Source organism: Pan troglodytes, chromosome 10, assembly GCF_028858775.2.
Source record: "Pan troglodytes isolate AG18354 chromosome 10, NHGRI_mPanTro3-v2.0_pri, whole genome shotgun sequence".
Classification (NCBI taxonomy): domain Eukaryota; kingdom Metazoa; phylum Chordata; class Mammalia; order Primates; family Hominidae; genus Pan; species Pan troglodytes.
In genome coordinates, this window is record NC_072408.2 from 116677969 (window position 1) to 116700300 (window position 22332).

Consider the following 22332-nt stretch of genomic DNA (forward strand, 5'->3'; position numbering starts at 1 on the left):
TTGAAAAAAAAAAAAAAAAATAGAGACGGGGTCTTACTATTTTGCCCAGGCCAGTCTCAAACTCCTGGGCTCAAGTGATCTGCCAGCCTTGGCCCCCTCAAAGTGCTGGGATTACAGGCGTGAGCCGCCATGCCTGGCCTGAAGCTGTCTTTAAAAAAGAAAAATCAGATGTGGTCCCACCATCTTCTTTCACAGACCCAACTAGAGTGAGCAGATTCCAAATACAGTAAAGCCTTGGTTATCTGGAACAGCTGGCAAACGGCCCCTTCTGTTTAATGGAGAAGGCTTTTTCCAATGCACGCTACTCAACTCAGAAGGCACAAGGAAAGAAACCAATAAATCTAATTATAAAAAACAGAAACCTCCTATATGGGGGAGAGGAGAAATCCCACCACCAACCAAAGCCAAACAACTTGAGGGGCAGAGAGTAGAGAGTCTGTGTAACAAGGATAACAGAAAAAAGGCTAATATCCCTAATATGTAAACAGCTCTTACAAATCAGTAAGAATAAAACAACAGCCCTATAGAACAATGGGCAATTCACAATAGAAATGAAAAGATGCTTAATCTCAATAATAACAAAAAAAAAAGTGAAATATTTTCCATCTACCATTTTTTAAAAAAAGAGTCTTGCTATATTGCCCAGGCTGGAGTGCAGTGGCCATTCACAGGTGCAATCCCTCTACTGATTAGCATGGGAATTTTGACCTGCTGTTTCTGACCTGGGCCAGTTCACACCTCTTTAAGCAACCTGGTGGTCCTCTTTGCCAGGAGGTCACCATATTGATGCCAAACTTAGTGCAGACACCCAATCAGTGTAGCACACTACAGCCAAGAACTCTTGGGCTCAAGTGATCTTCCTGCCTCAGCTTCCTGAGTACCTGGGACTACAGGTGTGCACCACTGTGCCTGGCTCTCAAATATGAATATACCATCAGCATTCTAGTTCAGCCATCCTGGATGGAACTCATCAAAATGTAACACAAATGTCACTGCTTTCATAGTGGAAGCCATTCGTAGCTTTCTAAACAGGGCCATCATCAAAAATACGAGTTATGATAAAGATGTAGCCCAGAAATGTCAATGGTCCCCTCAAACCGTCACTAAATGACTCTGGATGGTGTGCCTTTAGGCTTTTAGGACAACTAGACAGCTTTGTTTTTTTGTTTGTTTGTTTGTTTTTTTTTTTTTTTTTTTTTTTTTTTTTGAGACAGGGTATCACTGTGTTGCCCAGGCTGGAATGCAGTGGCACAATCATGGCTCATTGTAGTCTGGAACTCCTGGTCTCAAGCAATCCTCCCACCTCAGCCTCCAGAGTAGTTGGGACTACAGATGTGCACCACCATGCTGGGCTAATTTTTTTTTTTTTTTTTTTTTTTTTTTACTTTTTGTAAAGACTGGGACTCACTATACCATTGCCCAGGCTGGTCTTGAACTCCTGGGCTCAAGCAATCCTCTAGCCTCGGCCTCCCAAAGTGCTAGGATTACAGGCATGAGCCACTGTACCTGGCCAACTTTGTGTATTTTTTTAAAACTCCTGTTGATGGTTGACAGCTACTTCTTCCTGCAGTGCTTCAATTATTTATTATTCTTTTTTTTTGAGACAGAGTCTCACTCTATAGCCCAAGCCGGAGTGCAGTGGAGCAATCTCGGCTCACTGCAACCTCCGCCTCCCGAGCTTAAGCAATTCTCGTGCCTCAGCCTCCCGAGTAGCTGGGACTACAGGCACACGCCACCATGCCAGGCCAATTTTTTGTATTTTAGTAGAGACAGGGTTTCACCATGTTGCCCAGGGTGGTCTCAAACTCCTGAGCTCAAGTGATCCACCCACCTCGGCTTCCCAAAGTGCTGGAATTACAGGCGTGAGCTACCGTGCCCAGCCAAATTCTTATAGATACTTAAATACCAAATAGCCACCAGAATCAGAATCTCCTGCAAAGAGAAGGTATGCACCAATGAGGGGTTTCATGCATGGCCTCTGGGACAATTCTGACTAGACAAGGGCTATCTGGGGCCTCCTGCCTGGATCTCTGCCACAGTTCAGATGGGTGACACTGCCCAGAAAGCAGAATTCCCTGTAAGCCAGCAGTGACCATATGCTACACAGAATCACACTAATTTCTTTTTTTTTTCTTTTGAGAGGGGGTCTCATTGTATCACCCAGGCTGGGGTATAGTGGCACAATCACAGCTCACTGCAGCTTTTTCTTTTTTCTTTTTTTTTTTTTTTTTTTGAGACAGAGTCTCACTCTGTCGCCCAGGCTGGAGTGCAGTGACACGATCTCAGCTCACTGCAAGCTCCGCCTTCTGGGTTCACGCCATTCTCCTGCCTCAGCTTCCTGAGTAGCTGGGACTACAGGTGCCCGCCACCACGCCCAGCTAATTTTTTTTATTTTTAGTAGAGACAGGGTTTCACCGTGTTAGCCAGGATGGTCTCGATCTCCTGACCTCGTGATCCACCCGCTTTGGCCTCCCAAAGTGCTGGGATTACAGGCGTGAGCCACCGCACCTGGCCTCACTGCAGCTTTGACCTCCGAGGCTCAAGTGATCCTCCAGCCTCAGTCTCTGGAGTAGCTGAGACTACAGACACATGTCACTACGACCAGCTAATTTTTTGTTTTTAATTTTTTGTAGAGATGGGGACTCACTTTGTTGCCCAGGCTGGTCTTGAAATCCTGGCCACAAGTGATCCTCCCACCTTGGCCTCCCAAAGCACTGGAATTACAGGCAGGAGCCACTGTACCCGACCTCATTTCCTCTTTTTCTGGCCTCAAGAGAGTTGGACAGTACTGGTCGTTATGCTCTTAGCAAGACCACAGCATATACCTGGAAGTTACCATCCAAGCTGCCTCTCCATGCCTGCCTCTTCAAACAGCCATCTCTTACAACATGGGATGTTCCTGACATTGAGTAACAAGGTGACCAAATTGCCCTGCCCTGGCCTACCCTCTTGTTTCATCTCAAGAACAATGTTCAGGAAAAAAATAGGACTCTTTAAGATGCACAGCTTGCTTCACTTTCAGCCTGTGTGATTCAGGACAGAACACACCTAACCCAATTCATAAACAGTCATTTCCAGAAAGGAAGAACAGGATGCCCGTGTCGTGATGCTACAAGCCTGGTGTGGGGAGGTTCTATTGCAAATTCAATGGTTTTTTTCATAGCTGGATAATAAAGTTCAGTTGTTAAACACATGAGGCAGATTAACTTTATAGGTCTTGGGTTACAAGGATCATAATGGAAGACACTCAAATTACAGCTGATGGAGATGAATCATTTATTAATCTGGGGGTGTGGGTTGTCATGGCTCTGCTTACAATAAGGCCTATTTTTAAGGATACGAGCCTTGAGATTACCTACATTTCTAAAACAGGTTCCTGCTCTGAGTCTACTACCTAAAGAGGAAAGAATGTTTACAAAACAATTCAAAATACTTCTTTAAAAACTTCACCCCCGGGCCAGGCACAGTGGCTTACGCCTGTAATCCCAGCACTTTGGGAGGCCAAGGCGGGTGGATCACTTGAGGCCAGGAGTTCAAAATTAGCCTGGCCAACATAGTGTGAACCCGTTTCTACTAAAAATACAAAAATGAGTCGGGCATGGTGGTGCACGTCTGTAATCCAAGTTTCTCGGGAGGCTGAGGCAGGAGAATCACTTGAACCCAGGAGGGGGAGGTTGCAGTGAGCCAAGATTGATTGCGCCACTGCACTCCAGCCTGGGCGACAGAGTTAAGACTCTACCTCGAACAAAAAAAAAGAAAGAGAAAGAAAAAAAGAAAAACTTCACCCTCATGACATGCCAACTATTTGTCCTATAATTGCTCCCGGTTCAGGAAAAACCAGTCTTGAACTAAGAATGATGCAGTTGGGAAAATTCTTTTTTTTTTTTTTTTTTTTTTTTGAGAGAGTCTCACTCTGTTGCCAGGCTGGAGTGCAGTGGCCTGATCTCGGCTCACTGCAATCTCCGACTTCCGGGTTCAAGCGATTCCCCGGCCTCAGCCTCCCGAGTATCTGAGACTATAGGCAACACCACCACACCCAGCTAATTTTTTTTTTTTTTTTTTGTATTTTAGTAGAGACGGGGTTTCACCATGTTGGCCAGGATGGTCTTGATCTCCTGACCTTGTGATCCGCCTGCCTCGGCCTCCCAAAGTGCTGGGATTACAGGTGTGAGCCACCACACTCAACTGGGAAAACTATTATCATTATTTTGAGACTCTCGCTCTGTTGCCCAGGCTGGAGTGCAGTGGCGCGATCTCGGCTCACTGCAACCTCCGCCTCCCAGGTTCACACCATTCTCCTGCCTCAGCCTCCTGAGTAGCTTGTGCCACCATGCCTGGCTAATTTTTGTAATTTTAAAAGAGACAAGGTTTCACCATATCTCGAACTCCTGACCTCAAGAGATCTGCCTGCCTGGGCCTCCCAAAGTGCTGGGGTTACAGGCATGAGCCACCGCACTCGGCAAGTTTCCTCATTTTTAAAATGAGGCTCATAATGGACCCTTCTTCAAAGGGTTGCTGTGAGGCTTAAATAAAGTTGTATAAATAAAGGCCTAAGCACAGTTTCTGGTACCTAGAAAGTGCTCAGTGAAAAAGAAGGTATTAGGCTGGGCACCATGGCTCAGGCCTGTAATCCCAGCACTTTGGGAGGCTGTAGCGGACAAATCACCTGAGGTCAGGAGTTCAAGACCAGCCTGGCCAACATGGTGAAACCCCATCTCTACTAAAAATACAAAAATTAACTGGGTGTGGTGGTGTGTGCCTATAATTCCAGCTACTTGGGAGGCTGAGGTAAGATAATTGCTTGAACCTGGGGGGAGGGTGGAGGTTGCAGTGAGCCGAGATCATGCCACTGCACTCCAGCCTTGGTGACAGAGCAAGACTCTGTCTCAAAAAAAATAAAATAAAAAGAAGGTATTATCATTTATGCTTATTATTATAAATTATATCATCACCACCTTTCCCAACAGACAAAGCTTTTCTTTAGAGAGGAAATCCAGAAAACAATTATTCCAATGATTAAGAAATCAAAGCAGAAGGAGAGGAAGGAAGGGAGGAGGGAGAAAAAGAATTATTGACTCATTGATTGATTGTTAGGGGTAAAATTAGCAGAAATCTCTCCATCATAAAATAATGACTTCAAATGTATTCCAGACCATTAAGACAGAGATCTCAGAAGGGAGTGAAGTAAGGAACTTGGAGGAACAGCAAGGCAGAAAATGAATCATTTCTGAACACAGGGAAGTGTGAGTCGACTGCCTAACTGCCAGGGTGGAAAGCAGAGGCTTCTAGAAGACCCTGGAGAGGGCTGATCCACTGCAATGACTTTGAAAAGCTCAGATACAGTTAACACTCTAGCAAGAACCACAAAAAAGGCCTCCATATAAGTACCACCGTAAGTACGTAATAAAAGGAGTTAACATTCACTCTGGCAGGTTTTTACTGAAACAATGAAACCTAAGACTAGGACCCAACATTTCCATTCTTTTTTTTTTTTTTTTTTTTTTTTCTGAGACGGAGTCTCGCTCTGTCCCAGGCTGGAGTAGTGGCGTGATCTCGGCTCACTGTAACCTCCGCCTCCTGGGTCAAGCGATTCTCCTGCCTCAGCCTTCAGAGTAGCTGGGATTACAGGATTGCGCCACCACACCCGGCCAATTTTTTTTTGTATTTTTAGTAGAGACAGGGTTTTACCATGTTGGCCAGGCTGGTCTCAAACTCCTGACCTCGTGATCTACCCGCCTCGGCCCCCCCAAAAGTGTTGGGATTACAGGCATGAGCCACTGCGCCCGGCCCCAATATTTCCATTCTAAGAAGCTCATTGAAATAATCACATTGTCATGCCAGCCGGGAACTTCCTATCATTTCCCCTCCTCCCCTACAAGGGACATTTCTGCCCTAGAGACGACTTCCAACGTCTTCCTGTTTCCTGATGTGGTGTTGGTCTCCCGTTACAGGGCTAGACCTGCTGCAAAGTCCTGTGGACCACTTCCTACCTTCATGACCTGATCAAATCGCTTCACCTCCCTGCACATTGGTTTCCTCTTCTGGAAAATGGTGCCAAATTCCTCCTAAGTTCATCATGAGGATTAGAAATGAGTTACTGCCTAATTCAATGGCATATCCTGGGAGCCACTCAAAATAGAGATGATGCTAGTTATGATCACGGTCATACGTTATATTTTATAAAGCCCTTTGTCATGAATTCCTCCCATTCCTTTTCACGTGGATATAGGCTGGGCGCCCACGCTGCAGAAGCCCATTGGTGGGTCCTGGGAGGGCCTGACTTCTGCCCCAAGGGATTCACAGTGGAGGGCTGTCCCTCCAAGCATCCCTGTGCAGCAGAGGAGGGGCAAGATGAGTTAGCAAGCAACTGTAGTCTCTCCCCTCCTACTCAATCCTCGTCCTTCTGGCAGCAGAGAGGCCAGACCTCAGGCTCTGACCTCAAGGGCCAGATTTTTCTGAACACAAAGATCTAATCACCACCATCCCAGGACTGGGTGGGCGGGTGCCACTGGTCTGTACGTACTCTGGCCTTTGGACATTATAAAGGAGGCTGCTGGAGCAATTGTAAGACTTAAGCAGCCATGCAGTTGGCTCTGTGCCCTGGCAGTCATTCACCAAGGCAGGCATTGATTTTGATGCTCCTGCCCAGACTCACCACATCTTTCCAAAGGTAGGATGGACGGCCCTAGACCTTTAGGAAGTGGGCCTTTTGCCACACAGCTGTTGGGAAACGGAGCTGCCAAAAAGAAGCCACCTCGGGGCCTCTCAAGCTCAGGCTGGCTCAGATGGATGCCAGTCTCCGTGTTTCCTTCCACTCATCTGTCCACGGTGTTCAGGGCATGGATGTCAGTGGAAGAGAATCAGACTCAAAGTGACTTCTCCCCTCTGAGCCTCAAAAACAGCCGACTCATGGGCTGTTACACACATGGACAGAAAAACACAATAGGGCCCTCCATAGCCCTCCTTCCAGATTGTTCTCTGGCCAGGTGGGATCAAGAGTGGGACCCACCAGCACGGCACCAGCACACAGCAGGTGTTCCTGAAGGCTAAAAAAGCCTCACTTACTACTTGCAAATGCATCTCCGAAGTCTGCCAGCAGTTTCAAAATTGTACAGCCATTGCAGAAAGTCTCTCTCTGGCTTCTTCCTCCAACAAGACATTATTTGTTTCATCTTCTCAGGGTCCCTCCCAGGCACACAATCTAAATCCCATTCCTCTAGAATCCAGCTCTCAACAGTCAATCAAAATGATAACTCACCTGCTATATTAGGAGGGTTAATACAGTTTCTTGTCTTTCTTGGGATATTCTTCACCAACCTTGTCCAACCCGCAGACCGCAGGCTGCATGTGGCCCAGGACCACTTTGAATGTGGCCCAATACAAATTCATAAACTTTCTTAAAACATTATGAGATTTGAGTTTTGTTTTGTTTTGTTTTTTAGCTCATCAGCTATCATTAGCATTAGTGTATGTCATGTGTGGCCCAAGACAATTCTTCCAGTGTGGCCCTGGGAATCCAAAAAATTGTACACCCCTGTTCTATACAAAACCAAAAATAAACAGGTATTCGCATTAACTTTAAATTAAAAAAAAAAAAAGCAGAAAATATTGCAAGGCTGTGGTAGGTGGTCCCAAATCTCAGAGGATGCTTGTTGCAGTGGGGGAGCTTCTAACTCACAGATCAAGGGGTACAGGTGGGGCTGGTTCCCAGTTAGCCTGATGTCCCAGATGAAGGAAAAGCCAGAGCTGAGGCTGGGCGCGGTAGCTCACGCCTGTAATCCCAGCACTTTGGGAGGCTGACGTGGGTGGATCATGAGATCAGGAGTTCAAGACCAGCCTGGCCAGCATGGTGAAACCCTGTCTCTAGTGAAAATACAAAAAATTAGCTGGGCATGGTGGTGCACATCTGTAATCCCAGCTACTGGGGAGGCTGAGCCAGGAGAATCACTTGAACCCAGGACGCAGAGGTTGCAGTGAGCCGAGATCGTGCCACTGCACTCCAGCCTGGGCAATAGAGCAAGACTCTGTCTCAAAAAAAAAAAAAAAAAAAAAGCAAGAGTTGAGGGCCGTGGCACACGCCTATAATCCCAACTACTCATGAGGCTGAGGCAGGAGGATCACTTGAGCCCAGGAGCTGGAGGCTGCAGTGAGCTGTGATCACCCCACTGCATGCCAGTCTGGGCGATGAAACAAGACCTTGTCTCTTAAACAAAACACACACACACACACACACACAACCAGCCAACTTGTTTGGGGCTTTTCCCACAAGACGATTTCAACACTCCAGTCATTTTCTAATTTACATTCAAATAAACAGGAGTTATGGACCAGCTTGGCGGGCTGTTTATGAGTTACACACCTCAGAGCAAACCTGCATGTCTGGTCTGTGGCACCCACACCACTTGTCATGTGGACAAGTCACCATGGTGCCAGCAGAACCACTGGAATTCCTCAAGTACCCAACCAGGCTGGCTCCACTGGGGGTCTTCTCCTTTGCCAGAGAGAAAGCCAGGACAGCAGGCATGACAGCAAGAGCACCACATAAGGAGTCCAGAGGACTGAGTTCTAGTCTGGTGCATAAGAAGTCCAGAGGCCCAAGTTCTAGTCTGGCTTTACTGGTCACTCACTGGCTGTGTGACCCTGAGCAAGTCACCTAACCTCTCTGGCCTTGGTTTCTTTGGCTGTAAAACAAGATAAATCTCTGAGTCTAGGCTGCCACTGCCACCCTCCCCCAAAATGGAACAAGCACTGAACCAAAAGTGATGGAAAACCACTCTTTCTGGGTTCACTCTAGGACTATTTAATGCGTGCCGGATACCTAGAAGGCCACATTCCACAGACATCCATTTAATTAAGGTAAGAGGCATGAAGAAAAATCAACCCCAGAATTTGGATCTCAAGAACCGAGAGGTAATGAAGAATCATTACCTTCAGCTCTTCCATCTCTAGACTCTCCCTAAACAGTGAGAGCAAATAGGTATCATCTCATGCAGCACTCTAACTGACCTGGAGTGGCTGTGTTAATAAAGATGCCGAGGCTGTGTTTAGGCTCAAAGGGGAAAACAGCATCATGATTGATTAATGATGTCTGCCACAAGTACAGGCTATGAGGGGGTTATGTATTTTAATTTAGTCATGTATCTTATTTTAGTTTAGTTTAGTTGATTTATCTTGAGACGGAGTCTCACTCTGCTGCCCAGGCTGAAGTACAGTGGTGCAATCTCAGCTCACTGCAACCTCCACCTCCCAGGTTCAAGGGATTCTTCTGCCTCAGCCTCCCGAGTAGTTGGGATTACAGGAGAATGCTAACATGCCCAACCAATTTTTTTTGTATTTTTAGTAGAGACGGAGTTTCTCCATGTTGGTCAGGCTGGTTTCCAACTCCTGACCTCAGGTGATCTGCCCGCCTCAGCCTCCCAAAGTGTTGGGATTACAGGCGTGAGCCACCATGCCTGGCCTACTCATCTATTTTAATTTGGAAAGAGAGAGAAGGGCCCAGCATCTTCAACAAGAACCCAGAAGAATGAGAATGGAATGAAAAGCAGTCATTCAGCGAACAGTACTAGCACCGAGTGTTACACACTGAAATAACTCAGAGTCACAGAATATGATAGGGTCCATGGGAGTCTAAGAGAGTTAGGAGAGACGTTCTGGATAAGGTAAACCCTTAAGGATAAGTAGAACCCAAACAGGCAAAAGGAGGGAGGTGGGCTGAAGAGTAGAGTGGTCCAGCAGGCAGAGGGGCTGATGTGGGGAAGCTCTGGAGGCAAGAGTATGACAATACTGCCATGTGTGGGGCTACAAACCATTCACAAAGGCTAAAGCACAGGTTTCAAGCTGGGATGAAAGGGAACCACAGAGGCTTCTAGACAGGGAATGTCAAGAACTAGATGATACCTAAGTCTCCATGCCCCTGCCCTCCCATTGTTAATGCTTTAGAACAGCCACAAAATTGACCTTCAAAATGAGAAAGGAGACGTCCCAGAAGTCAGTCTTGCAAACTGATCAGTCAGGAAAGATCTGATTACTGGGTCAAGGTAGAGAGAGAAGATAAACAAAGGGCTGGCCTCTAAGTGGATGTAGTAAAACCTGTACAACTGGGAGATTCCAATTGGAGATAAGGAGGAAGGGCAGGCCCAAGATATGGATGCGCTAAATCAGGCAGGCAAGAGGCTGGCCCGCAGCCAGCGCCCACTGACGCAAGCCCAACTAATGCTGTCACAAACCACACCTAACAAAGGTTTAAGAAATGTGGCTGCTCTAACAGGTTAAAGCACTCTTCAACTCAGCAGTTTCACTTCTAAAAATGAGAAATAACCAAAGGAGTGCACAAATAATTGAATACAAGGATGTTCACTGCAGCACTGTCTACCAGAGCCCGACATAAGAAGCAATGTGAATGTCCAACAGTAGGGGCTTGGTTTAATAAATTATACCACATTGAGATGATACAATCGGCCAGGTGTGGTGGCTCACACCTGTAATCCCAGCCCTTTGGGAGGCTGAGGCAGACAGATCACTTGAGGTCAGGAGTTCAAGAACAGCCTGGCCGAAATGGTAAAACCCCATCTCTACTAAAAATACAGAAGTTAGCTGGGCATAGAGTCATGTGCCTGTAATCCCAGCTACTTGGGAGGCCGAGGCATGAGGATCACTTGAACCCAGGAGGTGGAGGTTGCTATGAGCCGAGATCATGCCACTGCACTCCAGCCTGGGCAATATAACAAGATCCCCATCTCTACAAAAACAAAAATTTAAAAATTAGCTAAGCATGGTGGCACATGCCTGTAGTTCTAGCTGCTCAGGAAGCTGAAGTGGGAAGATTGCTTGAGCTCAGGAGTTCACATCACTGCACCACTCCAGCCTGGGTGACATAGCAAGACAGAAAGAAAGAAAAACAGAAAAGAAAGAAAGAGGGAGGGAGGGAAGAAAGGAAGGAAGAAAAGAAAGGAAAGGAAGGAAGGAAAGAGAAAGGAAGGAAGGGAGGAAGAGAGGAAGGGAAGAAGGGAGGAAGGGAGGGGGAGGGAGGGAAGAAAAGAAAGAAGGAAAGGAAGGAAAGAAAGAAAGAGGAAGGAAGGAAGGAAAAGGAAGAAAGAAAAGGAAAGACAGAAAAGGACTGACATGAAAAGATGGTTATGCTACATTGTTGGGTAGAAAAAAGCAGGTTATACTTATTTGTTTATTTATTTATTTGAGACAGGGTCTCACTCTGTCAACCAGTAATGAGCAAGAAATAGGCTTTATGTAGATTTTCTTTCTTTCTTTCTTTCTTTTTTTGAGACAGGATCTTGCTGTGTCACCCAAGCTGGAGTACAGTGGCATAATCTCAGCTCACTGCAACTTAGGCGTCCCAAGCTCAAGTGATCTTCCCACCTCAGCCTCCTGCGTAGCTGGAACTACAGGTGTGCACCTCAACACCCAGCTAATTTTCTGTACTTTTGGTAGAGACAGGGTTTCGCCATGTTGCCCAGGCTGGTCTCAAACTCCTGACCTCAAGAGATCCGCCCACCTTGGCCTCCCAAAGTACTGGGATTACAGGCGTGAGCCACAGCACCAGCCCATACTTTTTTTTCCCCAAAAAGACCGATGTAAATGAGTTTGGAAGGAAAATATTCTGAAATCCCAGCAGAGATTCTTTCTTCAAAACTCTACCTCAAATGTTGTCAGACAATTGAGTGAACTAATCTACATAGAGTACTTAGCACATAGTAAGGGCTCAGTGAGTGACAGGGAAATTTTTATACATCATTTGTATTTGCTCAGTTTTCCTCCAATTGACAGATCTTCCTTGCAGAATTAAATACTTTTTAAAAACACAGCTTTTGGCTCTTAGTCACATTTATATCTAGAGCTATGGTTCTCAGAGGTGATTTTGCCTCCCTGGGGATAGTTTAGGTTGTCACAATCTGGGGAGGGGGGTGCTACTGGCGTCTGGTAGGTAGAGGCCAGGGATGCTGCTAAACATCTTACAATGCACAGGACAGCCCCCCCACCACAAAGAATGATCCAGCCCCAAATGTTGGCAAGTGCCACGGTGGAAAATCCCTGACTTGGAGGAAACTGTAGCTGCAAGGCGTTTCACACTCCTGGTGTCCCTCACCCCAGAGCAGCTCCATTCAAGAGACACACACACCACCCATATCATCCCGGTGACCAGACGCTCCCAAGATCTAGAAAAAGCCCCTGCATCACAGCCAACAAATGATCTTGATCAGACGTCCCAGAGAAAAGTCACTCGTGGAAGAATCCTCCTAAAGCTTAAATCTTCAACCTTCAGGAGCAATTCTCCTCCCCCCACAGAAGAGAATAATGGTTCAAATGAACTATCACTTTTTTTTTCTTTAGAGTCCTAAGAATTAGCCTCTTTGGTGAACAGTAAACAGCTCTGGTGGGCAGAGGGCCCTGTGGTGGTTAACCCATTGTGGACCAACCCCACTGCGGCTTCTGTATAAATGGTACTTCTGTCAACAGATGTGACACCCCACAGCACAGGGATTGCAACAAAGACAAGGGTCCTTTGAGACCAAGGAAAGGGAGGAGGAGATGCTCTTTAGCCCTGGCACCAGATGACTGCTGGCTCTGGCTTGCCACCTCCCTCTTTCCTCCAAAACCAGCCAGATAATTGCATCAAATTATGATACCCCCAAATACAGAACGGATGTGCAACCTCGCTGAAAATAAGGAAAGAAAAAGCCACAGAGTTTAACCTGGGGTTTCTCCACCTTTGACGCTGCTCATGTTTGGGGCTGGATCATTCTTTGTTGTGGCAGGACTGTTCTGTGCACTGTAGGATATTGAGCAGCTCCCTGGCCTCTACTCACAAGACACCCCGTGCCCCATCCCCCAACTCAGTTGCGACAAAAATGCCTCTAGGCATTGTCAGATGTCCCCTAAGGGGCAAAACTGCCCTCAGTTGAGAACCACTGGCTTAAATGGATTCTGAATCCCTGTCTAGGGCAAGCTGGCTCTGACTTGGAACTATTCCTGGAACCAAAGAGGAAACAAGCAAGCAAAAAAAAAAAAAAACAACCAACAACATCACAAAATTAAACAACTTTTCAATGCTAGAGCTGGTTCGCTCCCAAGCCCCTACCTGGAGAGTCAGTATTCTCTCAAGACTGTGACACTGATAATAAGAAAGTTTTGTGCATTCAGCAGTATTGACTGAGCATCTGCTATGTGCCAGGCACTGTTCTGGGCACTGGGGACACAGAGTGGATGTAAAAAACCAAGCCCTTGCTCTCAGATTGCTTACCCAGGTCTGGGAATCATACACACCAGACAATTGCACTCCCTCAAACACTGATTAATCACTCTAGCAAGGAACCAAAACTGGATTCAGGAACTTATAACCACACCCCCTACAGCGAAGACCTATTTGGCACTTACGGCCTCGGTACTTCACACACACCACCTCATCGACTCCTCACAGCTGGCCTAGGAGATCAGCATCCCCGTTTCACAACTGGGGACACTGAGGCCCAAGAGGTGAAGGAGGGGAACTATAGCCTCCAAGTAACCACAACCATCCCAGAGCTCAGGACACTGTGGGAACTACCACCCCCAACAAGCCTTCATTGCCCATTAAGTTGGACTGTCTTAAGGTCTCCTGTCTTTGGGTTTCAGGTGGACTCTGCCCTGGGGGCTGGTATTTTCCTGCAAGGCCACCAAGTGAACCAGCAGGGCAGGACAGAGCCCACATGGAGAAGGAGAATAGAGGCTCAGGTTGCACCCTTTACCCGGGACCCAAAAGGCAAAGGGCAGGGGCAGTGGTGCCGGCTTCTAGTTCCCATTTTCCATCTGGGGTCTTGGCTGGACTGGGCTAGGCTGAGGGAGTGGGGGAAGAGGGTCTGAAAGTGGACCGCCTTCCCAATGCGCCCAGGAACTTCCACACGACATACAGGGGAGGGGCTTCCTCTCCTGTATGAGCTCCTGTAGAGCCCAAACTGAGGGAGGAATTGGTGCCAAGCTCTGTATGTCTGATGTCACCTCACAAAACAGCTCCCCCGACAACCCTCACCCCTGTCCTAAAAGGAGGAAAAACTTTAGGTGGTTTCCCCTAGAAAGAGGCCCTGGAGTTTTGCAACTCCATCTTCAAAACCCTCTCCTTGTCCCCGCCTCACCAGGCTTCCTACCCTTGGAGGGGGGAGATGGGAGTCTTTGATCTGGAATGGGCGAATTCTGAGGGAAGAAGGAAGGGTTCGTAGGTCCCATGAGGGAGAGGCTGGAAGCGTTTAAAGAGAAGGCTTATGAAATGGGGGGATTCATTGTAAGGGGAGCGAGTTGAGAGCCATCAGAAAGCGCCAGGGATGAAGGACTTTGGGGAAGAAGGGGCAGGAGGCTTTGGGGGAGATGGTGGATTACAGAATGCCTAAGGGAGATGGAAGATCATCCGTGTTGGGGGCACGGATGATCAGGGGGCATTTGGGGGATATGTAGGACTGTGAGGTGTCTAGGGAGAGGGAGGATTTGGGGAGGACAGGTAGGATGTGACATGTTTAGAGCGGAGAGGACTTGGGAGTGATCCGGGAAAGGGAGAATTTAGGGTGAGTGGAGGGAAAGAGGATCTTGGGTGCCTGGGGAAACAGTACTTAGGGGTGTCTAGGGCAGAGATGGTTAGGGGATGCTCGGGGGAAGGAGGATTCGGGTGCGCGTGGGGCTGCGGGCCGCCTCCCCCCTTCATTCCGGCTCACCGAAGAAGGGCGGCAGGTGGGACACCGCCTCGAGGAAGGGCCCGGTCTCGATCTGCTTGTCCGCGGGCAGCGGCTTCAGCAAGTGTTCGGCCAGCAGCGCCATTTCGGGGTCGAGGCCCGCGGTGATGCCCCAGCCGGCGCCGCGGGCGTCGACGCCGCCCCCCCGGCCGCCGCCGTCAGCGCCGGGGCCGTCACAGCCGCCCGCCGCAGGCTCCGGGGACGCCAGCGTCGCCACTTCCGCCCGCACGGCGCCCTCGTAGCCGAGCGCTCAGCGCCGCCCGCCGGCCGAGCGCCTAAGCTGCCGGGCGCGCCGCCCCGCCCCCGCTCACCGGCTCCCAATCCGCGCCCGCCGCCGAGGTCTCCGCGCCCCCATTGGCCGGGGGGCCGGCCGGGGGCGGGACGCAGAGGAGGTGCGCCGGTTCATGGGTCCCGGAGGGCCCAAGTGAGCCGCTCCCGGTTGAGTCTTCCCCAGGTGTGCCTCCCGCCGCCCCCGGTTTGGCCCCCGAATCCGGGCGGGCCGGCTCGGGCCAGGTCACAGCTCACAACCCGCCCACCAGCTCGGGTTACAGCCCCACCCAGCCAACGCTCCCCAGGACCCCCGTTTCCCCCAAAATTGTCCCCCAGTAACCCCAAGTGACCTGGGTGGACACTGCTCTCCTGTTGGTCACGGTTCTCTTTCGCTACAACCGACGAGGACGCTCGATTGCTTGATTCTTGGTCTTCAATGACCTCATACCTGTTGAACACTGCTGAAGTCACAGTCTAACTCAGCCACTGCCCTGCTGGACAACTCCTGCTTCCCGAAATCTAGGGTCCAGTCTGCCCTCAACAGTCTGATGTTACCTGTTGTGAGGCAGAAAAATAGGGCCTGGAGGCAGGGAACATAAGGCTGACTTCGTAGACCTAAATCAAAAAGCACCTTAGCAATGACAGGAATGTGAACGGCTTTGCAACTTCACTTCATCCTCTCCATTCACGCCCTTTACACTTTGTAACTTCACATTCATCCTCTCCATTTACACAGACCACACACTCCAAGAAACATCCTCTCCATTTATACTTTGTAACTTCACATTCATCCTCTCCCTTTACATAGATCACACACCAAGTAACATCCTCTCCATTTGCAACAGGGCACATTCTGAGTAAATGACTCTGTGACTTCACTTCATTCTCTTCATTTACATAGAATATTCACCAAGTAAACAATGGGAAACCTCTAGAGTATTGAGACCCTAGAAAATTCTGTAAGCAGAGCTCTTGAGCCTCTACGCTCAAGCCTGCTCCCACACTGTGGGGTGGACTTTTCGTTCTCAGTAAATCCTTGCTTTTGCTTTCCTTGCTTCGTTTGTGTGTTTTGTCCAAGATGCCAAGTACCTGGACACCTTCTACTGGTAACAGTTGGAGCCAGCCCAGTTTATACCAATTCATCCACAACCTGGACACTTGTTTCCCAAACCTAATGTCTCTCCAACAGCCCAGGGTCCAGCTTCTCACACCTTGAATCACAAGTCATCTCAGCCACAACCCACCTAGATGCTTATGTCCTAAACCCAATGCCCAGCTTATGCAAAAATCTAACACACCATTGTTGAGAGCCTCTTATTCATTCCAGAATAAACATTTTCCATCCTTCCCACCCCTCCCCCACCCTCCGCCACTATGTGTCATGCACTGCACTGGGCACTGAGGATAAAGTGAATGATACAGCAAAATCCCTGCCCTTGTGGAGCTGACAATCTGGTTGGGAACACAACACAATGCAATACACAAATTGGTAAGACAACTTCAGACACGGATGAGTATGTGAAGAAAATAAAACAGTGTAGTGACGGAGGATGACTGAAGCCTGTTGGCTGAGATCGGATGTGGGGGTTTGGGAGCAGTACCTCTGAAGAGGTGATATTTGAGCTGAGACCTAGAGGAGAAGTAGGATAGAGCCAGGTCAAAGACTTGGGGTGTGAGTCTGGCCAACATGGTGAAACCCCATCTCTACTAACAAATACAAAAGTTAGCTGGGTGTGGTGGCAGGAGCCTGTAATCCCAGCTACTCAGGAGGCTGAGGCAGGGAGAATTGCTTGAACCAGAGAGGTGGAGGTTGCAGTGAGCCAAGACCGTGCCATTGCACTCCAGCCAGAGCGAGCGAGACTCCGTCTAAAAAAAAAAAAAAAGACTTGGGGTGTGAGGCACATGAGCAAAAGCCTTAAGGTAACAAAGAGCTTAGTGTGGTGCAAGGAATCGGGGGGCCAGGGGAGGAAATGGGAATGGGTAAGTGAGGGCAAGAGTGAGTAGGGTGATAGGAGTTGAGGTCAGGGAGGTGAGCAGAGGCTGGAGTATATTGGGGCAGGAAGGGAGTGGTGAAGAGTTTGGATTTTTTTTTTTTTTTTTTTTTTTTTTTGAGATGGAGTCTCACTCTGTCGCCCAGGCTGGAGTACAGTGGTGGTGCAATCTCGGTTCACTGCAACCTCCGCCTCCCGGGTTCAGGCAATTCTCTGCCTCAGCCTCCCAAGTAGCTGGGATTACAGGCATTCGCCACCATGCCTGGCTAATTTTTTTGTATTTTTAGTAGAGATGGGGTTTCACCATGTTGGCCAGGCTGGTCTCAAACTCCTGACCTTGTGATCCGCCCGCCTCAGCCTCCCAAAGTGCTGGGATTACAGGTGTGAACCACCACGCCTGGCCAAGAGTTTGGATTTCATGTTAAAGGCAATAAGAAATCACTAGTGCATTTCTGCTGAATCTTATAGAATGTTTTCTTTTTTTTTTTTTTTGAGAGACAGGATCTCACTCTGTAGCCAAGGCTAGAGTGGTGTGATCACAGCTCCCTGCAGCCTCAACCTTCTGGGCTCAAGGGATTCTCCCGCCTCAGTCTCTCAAGTACCTGGGACTACAGGAACATGCCAACATGCTACCCTATTTTTTTTTTTTTTGTAAAGATGGGGTCTTGCTATGTTTCCCAGCCTGGTTTTGAACCTGTGGGCTCAAGCGATCCTCCCACCTTGGCTTCCCAAAGTGCTAGGATTATAGGTGTGAACCACTGTGCCCAGCCTGAATGTTTTAATCTTTCAGAGGGCAGGTGAGAGAAGAGGTTGTTTCAAACCATGACCCAGGTAGAATCAGGAAGTGAGAGGGGCTGGGGAAGATAAAGCTAACATCAACTCTTGCTCATACCCAGACCCTGACATGCTCCATCAAGTCAGATCTCCTACTGATAGGATCCCAAGCCATCAACTAGGCTTGTTCCCACCCCACCCAACCTCACTACCTCGAGCATCCTATGATACCATCTCCTTGAAGCCTCACTGCCCCGCCCCGCACCCTGTCCTAGTGCCAGAACCCCACCCACCTGTCAGACGCCTCCATCAATTCCACACAGAGATTGCACCCTATGTGGGGACCTCTGGCATCAGACAACACCCTGATTTCTCAACACTTTCCATTCCAAACAAACCATTCAGACACTATGGCTGATTCAAGAAGCACCTTGCCATAGAACATAGGCTTGATGCACTGAGATAGGTCATTGCTCTGAGATAATGGAGCATCTTGAAAGTTCATCCATCCATTCATCTACCCCTTCATCAATCCAAAAAATATGATTAGTGCCTGGCCTAGGGTGGATTTTTGCTTTCCCATAGCTTGTGACAGGGGCCAGGCTAGTAGCATAAATGGGTGCTGTGGGCTGAGTGTGACACAATGAGGAGTGGTGGAGACTTTGGAGAACTGGGGGCCACATAGCCCATCAAAAGGGCACTATTAGTCATGCATCATGACAAGTGCTTGTAGTCCCAGCTATGTGGAAGGCTGAAGTGGGAGGACCCCTTGATCCCAGGAGTTGGAGGCTGCAGTGAGGTGATTGTGCTACTGCTCTCCAGCCTTGGTAACAAAATGAGAAAAAATCCTTTTTTTTTTTTTTTTTTTTTTTTTTGAGAAGGAGTCTCGCTCTGTCACCCAGGCTGGAGTGCAGTGGCGCAATCTCAGCTCACTACAAGCTCCGCCTTCCGGGTTCACGCCATTCTCCTGCCTCAGCGTCCCGAGTAGCTGGGACTACAAGCGCCCGCCACCACACCTGGCTAATTTGTTTGTATTTTTAGTAGAGACGGGGATTCACCGTGTTAGCCAGGGTGGTCTGGATCTCCTGACCTCATGATCCGCCTGCCTCAGCCTCTCAAAGTGCTGGGATTTCAAGCATGAGCCACTGCACCCAGCCGAATCCATCTCTTAAAATTAAAAAATAAATAAACAAATAAATGGAACTATCAGGCTCTTCACCTGACTACTCATCCCCCAGAGCTGCTAGCTTTTCCAGTTCTTCAAGAGAAACCAGAAAACTAGATCCGTAGGTAAAAATTGCTTGATTTTTAAATGTTGGCAACTAACTCGAATTTGTTAAGAACAAGATGTCAGCCACACAAAGCATTTTTTCTTTTTTTTCTTTGACACAATCTCAAACTCACAGAAAAGTTACAACTACAGTCACAAGGTTTCCTTCCTGAACCATCTGAGCATAAGTTGCTGAAACAATGCCCAATCACCCTAAACACCTGAACGTGTATTTCCTCCAAACAAGGACGCTCTCCTGCAGAATCACAGTACATCCATCCATGCAGGAAATTCACCCTGATGTACTGCTACCACCTAATCCTCAGAGCTTATTCAAGGTTTGCCATTTGTCCCAGTAATGTCCTTTGTTTTTGTTTTTTGAGACGGAGTCTCACTCTGTCGCCTAGGCTGGAGTGCAGTGCTACGATCTTGGCTCACTGCAACCTCCGCCTCCCGGGTTCAAGCGATTCTCCTGCCTCAGCCTCCAGGGTAGCTGGGATTACAGGCACCTGCCACCACACCCTGTTAACTTTTTATATTTTTGGTAGAGATGGGGTTTCACCATGTTGGCCAGGCTGGTCTCGAACTCCTGACCTCAGGTGATCCTCCCGCCTCGGCCTCCCAGAGTGCTGGGATTACAGGCATAAGCCACCGAGCCCAGCCCCAGGACAGTAACTTTGTAGAATATCCCTCATTTTGGTTTTGTCTGATGTTTCTTCATGATTGGATTCAAGTTGTACATCTTAATACTAGAAGCAGCTATAGATTTTGTGTGTCACAAACTATCACAGAAGTGATGCTCTATCCTTCTCATTGTATCATAACAGATGACACAGTGATTTTTATTTGTCCTATTATTGAAAATCTGATGGTTTTTTTATTTTTTATTTTTTCTTTGAGACAGAGTCTTGCTCTGTCGCCCAGGCTGGAGTGCAGTGGCACAATCTCGGCTCACTGCAAGCTCCGCCTTCCAGGTTCGCGCCATTCTCCTGCCTCAGCCTCCCGTATAGCTGGGACTACAGGCACCCACCATCATGCCCAGCTAATTTTTTGTATTTTTAGTAGAGACAGGGTTTCACCGTGTTAGCCAGGATGGTCTTGATCTCCTGACTTCCTGATCCGCCCTCCTCGGCCTCCCAAAGTACCACAGTACTTCGCGTGAGACACCACACCCCGCCTTTTTTTGTTTTTTTTAAGGGCACAGTTTTGCTCTGTTGCTCAGGCTGGAATGCAGTGGTGCGATCATAGCTCACTGCGGCCTCGAACTCCTGAGCTCAAGAAATCTTCCCACCTCAGCCTCCTGAGTAACTGGGACTACAGGTGTGTGCCTATTATTGCAGGTCTTAACTTTGATCATTTGAATAAGGTGTCTTCACTCTTCTCCACTGTAAAGCTATTCTCTTCCTCTTTGAAATTAACAAATACTTCACAGGGAGGCACTAGGTAAAGTAAATATCTCATCACTCATAAAACCTTCCATTTATTTATTTACATCAGTGGAGACTTGTGATTCCATGGGTTACAATCCATCACTATTTATTTATTTATTCATTTTTAGACAGAGTCTTGCTCTGTCACCCAGGCTGGAGTGCAATGGTGCGATCTCGGCTCACTAAAACCTCTACCTCCCAGGTTCAATCGATTCTTCTGCCTCAGCCTCTTGAGTAGCTGGGATTACAGGCGTCTGCCACCACGCCCAGCTAATTTTTGTATTTTTAGTAGAAACAGGGTTTCACCATGTTGGCCAGGCTGGTCTCGAACTCCTGACCTCAGGTGATCGACCCACCTCAGCCTCCCTAAGTGCTGGGATTACAGGTGTAAGCCACCATGCCCGGCCTATTATTATTTATTTAGTGGCTCAAATTGTCCAAGATTTGGCCAGTGAAAGCCCCTCCAAGCTAGCTTCTGTGTGTTTCTGTCATGTCCCCATCATTAAGTCCTTCCTTACTCTCTAGCACAAGATATTCCAAGCTTATCTTGTACTTTCCCTGCCCTGGTCTCCAAACCAGCCATTTCTCCAAAAAGCCCTGGTTCTTTTCGGTGGGCAATGGTATTTCGAAACCAAGATCTAGATGTGCTTTTTGTTTTTTGGGAGTTTTTTTGTTTGTTTTTTGTTTTTTGTTTTGAGACAGAGTCTTGCTCTGTTGCCCAGGCTGGAGTGCAGTGGCGCGATCTCGGCTCACTGCACCCTCCACCTCCCGGGTTCAAGCAATTTTCCTGCCTCAGCCTCCTGAGTAGCTGGGATTATAGGTGTGCACCGCCAAGCCCGGCTAATTTTTGTATTTTTAGTAGAGACGGGGTTTCACCACGTTGGTCAGGCTGGTCTCGAACTCCTGACCTCGTGCTCCACCCACCTCAGCCTCCCAAAGTGTTGGGATTACAGGCGTGAGCCACTGCGCCCGGCCTAGATGTGCTTATTGTTATTGGGGTGTCCCTTCTCCTAGATTCACTCAGTTTTATATGCACACATACACATTCATGTCTATGTTTATCTATATTTGTTCCTATAGTCTTCTATCCGTATTGAAAACCATAGTTTTGGCCAGGTGCAGCAGCTCAAGCCTGTAATCCCAGCACTTTGGGAGGCCAAGGTGGGTGGATCACCAGGTCAAGAGATCAAGACCATCCTGGCCAACATGGTGAAACTCTGTCTCTACTAAAAATACAAAAATTAGCTGGGTGTGGTGGTGCACGCCTGTAATCCCAGCTACTCGGGAGGCTGAGGCAGGAGAATCGCTTGAACACAGGAGGCAGAGGTTGCAGTGAGCCGAGATCGCACCACTGCACTCCAGCCTGGTGACAGAGCAAGGCTCTGTCTCAAAAAAAAAAAAGAAAAGAAAAGAAAAAAGAAAACCATGGTTTTTCACCCTGATAGATCCAATTCTAATTTGTCTCTATGGGGTTAATTCTACTTTTCTCCCTTTTCTTGTTTGTAGTTCCCTTCTCCTGCAATGAGAAACCTGGTGTTCTCCTTGTTTTTTCCTCATTTGATCAATCCCCCATAGGTTACAACTTCCTATCATTGCTGCCACTCCCTCCCCAGCAAGGATGCCCCTCATGCCGTGCTCACGCTTCTGTAGCCCCTGCCAGTCTGCCTTTCCATGAGGATGCCCTCCTCACTTGCTGAGCTCTGGCCACCCCCTCCCCATGCAGACACCTTTCTTATTCCATTTGGGATCTGACACCCACCTTTGTTGTTTTTGTTGTTTAGAAACGGAATCTCACTCTGTTGCCCAGAATGGAGTGCAGTGGCATGATCACAGCTCACTGCAGCCTCTACCTCTTGGGCTCCAACGATCCTCCTGCCTCAGACTCC

At 48.2% G+C, this 22332-nt stretch overlaps 1 protein-coding gene across 9 annotated transcripts in view; it reads right to left on the minus strand.

Moving 5' to 3' along the window:
* GLTP (glycolipid transfer protein) overlaps window positions 1-15843 on the minus strand; it is a 40776-nt gene extending 24933 nt beyond the window's left edge. For 4 of the 9 annotated variants that reach the window (XR_008538198.1, XM_054662961.2, XM_054662962.2 and 1 more), the window contains exons 1-3: window positions 15799-15843; window positions 15537-15596; window positions 15332-15429 (exon numbers count right to left, since the gene is read on the minus strand). Coding sequence is in view for 7 of the 9 variants with exons in the window: in XM_054662961.2 (XP_054518936.1) it covers window positions 15332-15429; window positions 15537-15596; window positions 15799-15833 (193 nt within the window). In the remaining 2 variants the exon portion in view is untranslated. Of the gene's footprint in view, window positions 1-14693; window positions 14928-15331; window positions 15443-15536; window positions 15597-15798 lie in introns of those variants that run through there. The other 5 variants (XR_008538199.1, XM_054662963.2, XM_063784856.1 and 2 more) reach the window with 4 other exon arrangements.
* Window positions 15844-22332: the final 6489 nt, after the last annotated feature.